The 10087-nt window shown below is 38.3% G+C and overlaps 2 protein-coding genes and 1 long non-coding RNA gene across 6 annotated transcripts in view; 2 read left to right on the top strand and 1 right to left on the bottom strand.

Annotated features, from left to right (window-relative positions):
• LOC111803766 (probable protein phosphatase 2C 60) overlaps positions 1 to 10087 on the bottom strand; it is a 19358-nt gene that overhangs the window by 6402 nt on the left and 2869 nt on the right. The gene's annotated exons all lie outside the window — the stretch shown is intronic.
• On the top strand, positions 489 to 3914 carry LOC111803765 (CSC1-like protein At4g35870). Of its 2 annotated transcripts, none has more exons than XR_002816424.1 (2): positions 489 to 3376; positions 3491 to 3914. XR_002816424.1 is itself a non-coding variant. In XM_023688300.1 (2 exons), the coding sequence occupies exon 2, from the start codon at positions 897 to 899 to the stop codon at positions 3321 to 3323; it is 2427 nt and encodes an 808-aa protein (XP_023544068.1). In that variant the 5' UTR covers positions 490 to 773; positions 874 to 896; the 3' UTR covers positions 3324 to 3914. The 2 variants fall into 2 exon arrangements, 1 of the variants encoding a protein (XP_023544068.1); XM_023688300.1 differs by having other exon boundaries at positions 490 to 773; positions 874 to 3914.
• LOC111803767 overlaps positions 6357 to 10087 on the top strand; it is an 8028-nt gene continuing 4297 nt past the window's right edge. Inside the window, exons 1-2 of the long non-coding RNA XR_002816425.1 lie at positions 6357 to 6367; positions 6502 to 6503. This is a non-coding gene — a long non-coding RNA (uncharacterized LOC111803767). The remainder of the gene's footprint in view (positions 6368 to 6501; positions 6504 to 10087) is intronic.

Raw genomic sequence — 10087 nt, 5'->3', positions numbered from 1 at the left:
ATATATATATATATATATATATATATATATATATATATATATATTTATTTATTTATTTATTTATTTTTCTTCTAATCCCATGTCCTACACAATAATTATTCGCTAGCTTGACTAGCAATATTTAAATAATGGCTTAACACAATATTTTCGATAGTCTTTTCCACGATTATAATAATTTTTAGATAAATATTTATGAATTAATTCGTAGGCAGTCTATTACTTTATTACTTTATGTGAATATTTCTCTCACAAAACTATAATAAAAGAGATTATATTTATCTCAAACTACTATTAATCTAAATTTATTTAGGGAAAAACCTTAATTTTAGAGATTTTGTTTTTTAGAAATTAAATTTAGAGAGTTTAAAAATATAAATTCCAGTCGTTGATAGAGATATAAATTCCAAACTTGGAAGAACTCGATGAAGATTTTCTCAAAAAAAGGGGAATTTTTTTATTAGTATTATCTCATTTATATTTAATTTGATTGAGTTAGCGTTTTGACCAAAGTTCCAGATGTTCAAGGAAAAGAAAAAACTACAATTTCAGATTTTCCCCCAAGAATTAATATTTCAATTTGGGATTTCCAGTTCGAAGGCCATTCCCGTAACACAATCCTGTTCGTGAATCGTGATTGCTTCAATTTTTCAATTTCTACTCCCAGTACGAGGAGGAGGTGTCCATCTGTAAAGTCGAAGGGGAGATGATTTGATTCACAAGCCCTAAAGCCTTTAAATCTCTTCGAATTCGAGCTGTTAATCGTCCGAATTAAGGTATCGATGCGTTTTATGATTTAATTTGTTGATGCAGACCACTATTTCAACGCGAAGAATGTAGAATTTGATTGTGTGAACCTTCGATTTCCACGTTCAGAGATCCGACGAAGCTTGTACTCGATGATTCCTTTTAATTCCTTCGTGAATCAGTCTTCTTCTCCTTCTCCCTCTTCCGATGACGGCGGGTCTGCAAGTGATTTCACTTCGTGGTATGGTAATATTCAATACTTGTTGAATATTTCGATCATTGGCGCCTTCTCTTGCCTCTTCATATTTCTATTCGTGAAGCTTCGAAGCGACCACCGTCGAATTCCTGGTCCTTCTGGATTGGTTACAAAGCTTCTTGCGGTATGGCACGCGACTTGCCGGGATATTGCGCGCCATTGTGGTGCCGATGCCGCGCAGTTCCTTTTGATAGAAGGCGGGAGCTGTGCGGTTTTACTATTGATTGCGATTTTGTCGGTTTCAGTGTTGCTTCCGCTTAATCTCTATGCTGGACAGGCTGTATTGAACGATCAGTTCTCGAAGACTACGATCAATCACATTGAGAAAGGTTCGGTTTTACTTTGGGTTCATTTTGCTTTTATGGTTGTTGTTGTTGTTTTTGTGCACTTTGGTATTTCTGCCATTGAAAAGAGGTTAAAGATAACTAGATTTAGAGATGGGAATGGGAATTTAAGTGATCCCGCTGCTGATTCCACTGCCATTTTCACTATAATGGTGGAAGGGATTCCCAAAAGCCTAGAGGTTGATAGGGCTGCGATATTAGAGTATTTCCAGCATAAGTATCCTGGCAAGATTTATAGGGTCATAATGCCTATGAATTTGTGCGCTTTGGATGATTTGGCCACAGAATTGGTCAAGGTTAGGGAAGAAATATCACAGTTGGTAGAACAAATGCATTCTCGTCTTGCACCCGAGGATGAAGACGATGAATTTAGAAGCTATTGTTTGAAGGTTTTATTTCGTTGGATTCGTTGTGTTTGGAGGAGAGTAAAAGATCTGTGGTGTCAGATAATGGACAAATTTGGTTACACAAATGAGGAGAGGCTAAAACGGCTGCAAGAATTGAGAGCCAACTTGGAGACTGAACTGGCTGCATACAAGGAAGGGCGTGCACCTGGAGCTGGGGTTGCTTTTGTTATGTTCAAGGATATCTATACTACTAATAAAGCAGTTATGGATTTTCGAAATGAAAGGAAGAGACGAATTGGGAAGTTCTTTTCTGTCATGGAGTTGCGTCTTCAAAGAAACCAATGGAAAGTTGATCGGGCACCGTTGGCGACTGATATTTACTGGAATCATTTGGGATCAACAAAACTATCATTGAGACTTCGAAGAATATTTGTGAACACTTGCTTACTGTTAATGCTTTTGTTCTTTAGCTCTCCTCTTGCTGTGATCACGGCTGTTAAGAGTGCCGGGAGAATTATCAACGCCGAAGTGATGGATAATGCTCAGTCATGGTTGGATTGGGTGCAAAGTTCTAGCTGGATTGGCAGTCTTATCTTTCAGTTCCTGCCCAATGTCATCATCTTTGTGAGTATGTATATAATAATTCCATCAGCTCTTTCTTATCTTTCTAAGTTCGAACGACATCTTACCGTATCTGGGGAGCAGAGAGCTGCACTTTTGAAGATGGTTTGCTTTTTCTTAGTAAACCTCATCCTTCTGAGGGCTCTGGTTGAGTCATCCTTAGAGAGTGCACTCCTTGGGATGGGACAGTGCTATTTGGATAGTGAAGATTGCAAGAGAATTGAGCAGTACATGAGTACATCATTCCTTTCAAGATCATGCCTTTCGTCCGTTGCTTTTTTAATCACGAGCACGTTCTTGGGCATATCTTTTGACTTATTGGCTCCAATACCATGGATAAAGAAAAAGATTCGAAGGTTTCGAAAGAACGACATGCTCCAGCTGGTTCCTGAACAAAGTGAAGAGTACCCATTTGAGTACCAGGAAATAGATAGTCTTGAGAGATCATTACTACCAGATACCTCCCCTAGACTGATCGATATGGATATGCAGGGACAAGATCTTTCCGTTTATCCCGTTAATAGAACCTCAACTGCACCGAAACAGAAATTTGATTTTGCGCAATATTATGCATTCAATTTAACAATATTTGCCCTCACCATGATATATTCTTCATTTGCTCCACTGGTTGTTCCGATCGGGACAGCATACTTTGGATATAGATACGTTGTCGACAAGTACAACTTTCTATTTGTTTATAGAGTAGGTGGCTTTCCCGCTGGCAACGATGGAAAGTTGATGGATACAGTTCTTGGTATTATGCGATTCTGCGTCGATTTATTCCTGCTCTCCATGCTCTTGTTCTTCTCAGTAAATGGGGACTCAACGAAGCTGCAAGCGATATTCACACTCGGGTTGCTAGTTATGTACAAACTAGTGCCTTCTTATGATGATGGATTTCAAAGAATGCACTTGGAGGGCATTCAAACAGTTGATTCAGTTATAGACGGACCCATTGATTATGAGGTCTATTCTCAACCTAAATTTGACTGGGACACATATCAGCCATGATCTTGACTTTGGCATGTACTCACACTTACGTTAGCTGAATTGTATCATGCACTGTAAGTACAATAGCCGAGGAACCTCATTCGTTCTCATTATATGTACTGTAAAATATATACTCTTTCTGATGCCATTGATTTTTGTTCTCCCTCATTTTCCACGTGATCTTCAAGCAATTGGGACTGTGAATTATCTGTTGCTGGCTAGAAATGCATTCATTTTCAACTCATAATTCTCTGCTCTGTTCTTGGGATCAAGATAAAGATGCACGCCAAGGGAGCCAGTCTCATTCCTTATGATTAAAACACATAGCCAGTAGCCAAAGCCTCTTTTTGATTGACTGGTAGGTGCTGCAGCCGAGATCTGATGTTTTTTCTGTCATTTTTAGATTACAATTTTCTCTCTGGTAGTTGAGATCTGTCATTTCATATGCTAAAACATTAGCATTTCCGAAAAGAACAGAAAACAATTAGTGTTGGGATTTGTATGTTTTAAATACAGTTAGTTGTAAATTGTTAACCGAGTTAGTTTGCACTTGTCGATTCTACGGCTGATTGATTATGTAAATCGCAGATTGGTTTATTAGTACTTGTAAAATGTGCACTTTTCTATGGTTCATCATTGATGAGTATTGCACGTTGGAATTCAAAACAAACATAATAGTGGTCGAGATTTAAAGATAAAAGATTGAAGTAATTATACGTGAGATCTCAGGTCGGTTGGAGATAAGAATAAAACATTCTTTAATTTCTTACAACGGTGTGGAAACCTCTCTTTGTTTTAAAATCGTGAGGTTGACGGTGATATATAACGGGTGAAAATTGTGAGCTTGAGCTAGCTATGTTAGTTCCAATAGTTCCAATATCGGTGAGCTTGAGCTAGCTATGTTAGTGCTAGCTATGTTAGTTCCAATAGTTCCAATATCTGTGAGCTTGAGCAGTTAATTCCTCCTTCTGTTAGGTGTGCAGTTAGTTCTTCCTCCTATTAGAGTTAATTCCTCCTTCTGTTAGCTATGCAGTTAGTTCTTCCTCCTATTAGCTGTGTTAGTTCCTCCTGGTGTTGGTGGAATAGGAATCTGTTAGCTGTGTTAGTTCCTCCTCCAATTAGTTGTGTTAGTTCCTCCTCCAATTAGTTGTGTTAGTTCCAATATCTATGAGCTTGAGCGGTTAGTTCCTCCTCCTGTTAGCTGTGTTAGTTCCAATATCTGTTAGCTGTAAGCTTGAGCTGTATATCTGTTAACTGTAAGCTTGAGCTGTTAGTTTCTTCTGATGTTAGCTGTGTTAGTTCCTCCTAGTGTTGGTGGAATAGGAATCAGGTTCCTCTCGGTATTGGTGGAATTGGAACCTGGTAGCTGTGAGCTTGAGTTGTTGTAATATATTTCAATTATTAAATAGTAGCGAGCTTAATCTGTTATAATATATTTCAATTATTCAATAGTGGCGGGTCCTCAAAATACAGCGTTGAAATTGACCAATGGCTAAATTCATTGAAGAACTAAGGAAGCTTCTGCGTTGTAATTAACATATTTAGCTGTGCTCTTAACTTAATTTAATTTAATTATTCCAGCCATAATTAAGCCATTAATAAACTATACATTTTGTATCTGCAAAAGTCAACGGCCTTCACTAACCGCTTCTAACGGCCTTTTTCCATGCCACTCTTCGCTCGTAAACCCACTACCGTACTTTTTCTCTTTTGCAGTTATGCCCCTCTTCTTCTCTGTATTTACCTTTTAGACCTCAACACGGATGCATAATATAATGTTTATTTTTCTTTTTATAAAAGGAAAATAAAATAATTATACATTTAAATATATTTCATTTTCTTCTGAACTTCAACGCCTCTTCTCTCTTTCTCTCTCATCCTTCTCATGTTCCATTTTATTTATTCTCTCTTCCTTCTCGACTCCGGACATGTCTTTGTCACTTTCCCGGGAAGCTTTTGAATCCTCTGATCGGCGTCCATGGCGTGGGCGTTCAGTTTCGGCGCCCAGATGTTACTGGTTTTTTCTGTTTTCTTTCTCTCCGGCGGGCTGAGAAGTGGTGATGCATCTTCGTTTAAGTTCAGTATTCACCATCGATTTTCGGATGCGGTTAAGGGGATTATCGACTCTGAAGGCTTGCCGGAGAAACATTCTCCTGAATATTATGCGACTTTGGTCCATCGTGATCGGTTAGTACATGGCCGGCGATTGGCCGCTAGTAATGGTAGTAAGGAGCTGACGTTCGCTGGTGGTAACGCTACCTACTTAATGGTCAATGCTGGATTGTATGCTCCTTATTCTCTCCGTTCATTTCCCTAATCTCTTCTCTCTATTTCTGTTTTTGAGTTATTTGAATCCTCTGTTGTTCTGATTTTTCTCTTTGAGATTATCTTTGCTTAAATTGCTGTCCTGTTCCCTTCCGTTTGGGGCTTTTCAGTTTGTTGTACGCCAATATTTCGATCGGAACGCCTGCGCTAGATTTCTTTGTGGCGTTGGACACCGGAAGCAATTTGTTCTGGTTACCGTGTGAATGCCGCAGTTGTCCTACTTCAACGCCTAGTGGGAAGGTATTTTCTCGCGATGCAAATTCTTGAAGTTGATGCTCTGATGATATCGATTGGTTGATTATTGTTATTGTTTGTTTTTTTTTTATGTTTCTCTACAGGTTCCGTTCAATCATTATAGTCCAAATGCTTCAAAAACGAGCTCAACTGTTCCCTGCAGCAACGCATTGTGCGAGCTTTCAAACAAATGCACTTCAAACCAAAATACTTGTCCTTATAAAGTTAAATACGGGGCTGGCAATGAATCGTCGACTGGGTACTTGGTAGAGGACGTAGTGTCCTTGATCACTGATGATTCACAACTTAAACCCGTTAAGGCGAAGATTACTTTTGGGTGAGTTCTGCTGCATCTCTCTCTCCCTTTATCTTAATCCTCTGAGTTATATATTTTCTTGTGCTGAATTTGTTCTGTTCTTAATAGATTTCTTTTCTCTTAACTGGAAAAATGTATCTACTACATCAGGACTATGTAGATTTCTGAATCCAATCGCACACTAGTTAGAGTCAGCTTTTAGTTTGATGTAGTGGGCAATGTTAGGAATCACGACTCTCCACAATGATATGATATTGTCCACTTTGAACATTAGCTCTCATGACTTTGCTTTTGGTTTCTCCGGAAGGCCTAATACCAATGAAGATGTATTACTTAATTAACAGATGTGGGAGTCTTCTCCCGACAATCCTCAACCAGCACTAACCAATTATATTCTACTTTGTAACTCAACCACTGTTCCAAGAAGATATTGGGGTTCTTCTTCGTGGGTGTTTAATGATTTTCGAGCAGTTTGCAGTGATATTGAATGTTGACTTTACCATCTTATAGAAAGCACATACAATTTGTTGTGTTGTTGCGCTTAAATGTGATTCTTCATGGCAGGTGCGGTAAGGTCCAGACTGGTAGATTTGCAAGACATGCAGCTCCCAATGGTCTTATTGGGCTTGGCATGGAAAGGATATCAGTTCCAAGTTTCTTAGCTAACCAAGGTCTTATCTCTGATTCATTCTCCATGTGTTTCGGACATGATGAACTTGGGAGAATCGATTTTGGGGACACAGGCACACCAGACCAAAAAGAAACACCCATCAATTCAAATCCCAGCTTGTTAGAACTTTTCACTTCTAAACCATATTCAGAATGTTAAAATGTCCGGTTTTTCTAACTGGATTGTCTTGTTCATTTTGGCAGTCCACACTATAATGTCACCATCACTCAGATAATTGTGGGAGAAAAAACCAACGATGTTCAATTTACTGCAATTTTCGACGGTGGTGCCTCGTTTACACACCTAGCTGAACCAGTTTACTCTCTTATTTCCGAGCAAGTAAGCTATCTGCAGTTTCAACTCTTGGAAATTCCATATAATTGTCAGGAATCACGACATATTATCCACTTTCAGCCTAAGCTCTTATGACTTTGATTTGGGCTTCCTCAAAAGGCCTCGTACCAATTTTGGATGTATTTTCTTACTTATGAATTCATGATTATTCCCTAAATTTGTCCACTATTATACAGATAGATTCAGGGATCCAGTTAAAGCGCTTTTCATTTGGTCCGGATTTCGCATTTGAGTACTGCTACGAATCTCCGTCGTAAGTAGCTAATGAGATATATAATGAAACCAGTTATTCTCTTTTAAAGCATTCCTGGATTCTTATTCATACTCGGTTTATATTCAGTTTATATGCAGAAACCATCGATTGTCCGGTGGTTAATTTTACGATGAAGGGTGGAGATGATTTTATCCCTCTGGGTCAGTTCCTTACCCTTTCGATTGATGTGAGTACTCTGAACATTTGAAATAATTTTCAGCTTTTATAGCTCTCTCACTCATCTCTGCAATCTTTTGAGCTTTTGCTGATCTGGGTTTTTCTTTTTTGGGCTTCAGGATGCGGATACTAGACGTGCTTTTTGTCTAACGATTGTCAAAAGCACTAGTATTAATATAATTGGAAGTGAGACCTCTATCTCCCTCTCTATGCATCTAATTCACGAAGCTATTCTATCTTTACTTGTTTTAGTAGCTGTGGTTTTTGTTAGGAATCACGAATCTACACAATGATATGATATTGTCTACTTTGAGCATAAGCTGACTTTGATTTGGACTTCCCAAAAGACTTTGTATCAATAGAGATAGTATTTCTCACTTATTATAAACAAGCAAAGCTACCAGAGCTTATGCTCAAAGTGGACAATATCTGTTGAGGATTATTGGAAGTGAGTCGCACATAGGTTAATTTCATGGAAGATCATGAGTTTGTAAATGAGGAATACTATCTCCATTGGTTGAGGCCTTTGGTGAAGTTCAAAGCAAAGCCATGAGAGCTTATGTTCAAAGTGGACAATATCATACCATTGTGGAGAGTCATGATTACTAACATGTTATCAGAGTCATGACCCTAAACTTAGCCCGGAAATAAAATCCTCAAATATCAAACAAAGAATTGTAAGTCTCGAAGGTGTAGTCAATAGTGACTAAAGTGTCAAAGAAATGGTGTACTTTGTTCGAGGGCTCCAAAGAAAAGAGTCGAGCCTCGATTAAGGGGAGGCTATTCGAGAGTCCCATAAGCCTCAGGGGAGGCTTATAGTGTACTTTGTTTGAGAGGAGGATTGTTGAGGATTATTGGGAGTGAATCTCACCTTGGTTAATTTCATGGAAGATCATGAGTTTATAAGTAGGAATACTATCTCCATTGGTTGAGGTCTGCTGGTAAACCCAAAACAAAGCCATGAAAGCTTATGAAAACTTAGGCTCAAAGTGGACAATATCATACCATTATGTAGATTCGTGATTTCTAATAGTTTTCACGGTCGAAGAAGCGCTTGTGATCTCGGAGACTTTTCTTTTTTGCAGTGGACTTCATGGCTGGTTATCGTATTGTCTTCAATCGTGAAAAGATGGTGTTGGGCTGGAGTCCTTCAGACTGTGAGTGTCACTTCACCTCAAAACTCTTCGTTTTTATGGTTTCTTTTGTTTGCTGTGTCAGTGAAGCTTGTTTTCTTAAACCAGGTTACGACAATGGCGCTGGCACTCCCTACGGCTATACCACTCCATTTGACTCCCCTCCGACCGACAAATCTCCACCGTCCGATGATTCTCCTCCGGCACCTGTTACCCCAGGAGGAAGCACCGGCTTGCCGAATATTGAGGTGGGTGTTGCAACGCGGTTGAACCCACTGACCTCGGTCGTCGTCGCCGTTCTTGCAATCTTGGCTGTTGTTGGACTATCATAATTATTCTTTGGTTTTCATGGTTTAGTTCTGATTTATTTTGTGTATTTTTTCTAAAAAAAAAAAAAAAAAAAAAAAAAAAACTTTTTCCAACCTAGTTGTTTCTTGGGGGACAAGAAACATTACTATGGGATATATTTTTAGAAGATGGCTTAATATAAAATTACTTCTGAGATAAACATGCCAATAGGCTTACGGAGCCTTCGAACAGCTTCCCCTTAATTGAGGCTCGACTCCTTTCTCTGGAGCCCTCGAATAAAGTACACTCTTTGTTCGACACTTTTGATTATACCTTCGAGACCCACAATTCTTTGTTCCGACATTTGAGGATTTTATCGACATAGCTAAGTTTAGGGCATAGTTTTAATACCGTATTTGGAATCATAACACAATTAGGGAATGTGAGACTCACTACCAGTAATCCTCAACAAACATAATTAATTTATAGAAACATTATTGTTAGAGTTTCTATGATTTACACACTAAAAATGAATTTACATTTTATTGGTATAAATAATAACTTAATTTTTTTTAAAAATATAATATTTATTCAAATGTGCTTTTGATTCATTCATATATCATGTTTTTTTACTCGAGCACCCCATACTAATTAGACAATGGTGAAAATCCCGTCGAAACTAATTATCAGTTCATAGAGAATTATGAGTACCCATGAGGTTCATTGGATCTTTTATCTTCATCTATTTTTGCAGGAATGAAGAATATATATATACATATATATATATATATATACATATATATATGTATATACTTGTAGTATTTATTTTTCCCGCGAAGAGAAATGGCTGACTTTGCTCAACAGAGATCATAATTTCGTCGTCTTCTTCTTCTGAAAGGTTTGACTCTCATGTTACTCCACTTCGAATCCGTAAATTCCTCCGGTCCATGTTACCCTCTCGTCCTCCTGATCCCATTTAAATTTCTTCTCCTCAAATCCTCTTCACCCCGGAAAACTTTTGGATCCTCTAATCGG

Source organism: Cucurbita pepo, chromosome LG10 (genome assembly GCF_002806865.2).
Source record: "Cucurbita pepo subsp. pepo cultivar mu-cu-16 chromosome LG10, ASM280686v2, whole genome shotgun sequence".
Lineage (NCBI taxonomy): Eukaryota > Viridiplantae > Streptophyta > Magnoliopsida > Cucurbitales > Cucurbitaceae > Cucurbita > Cucurbita pepo.
This window is presented reverse-complemented; position numbering and strand designations above follow the sequence as displayed.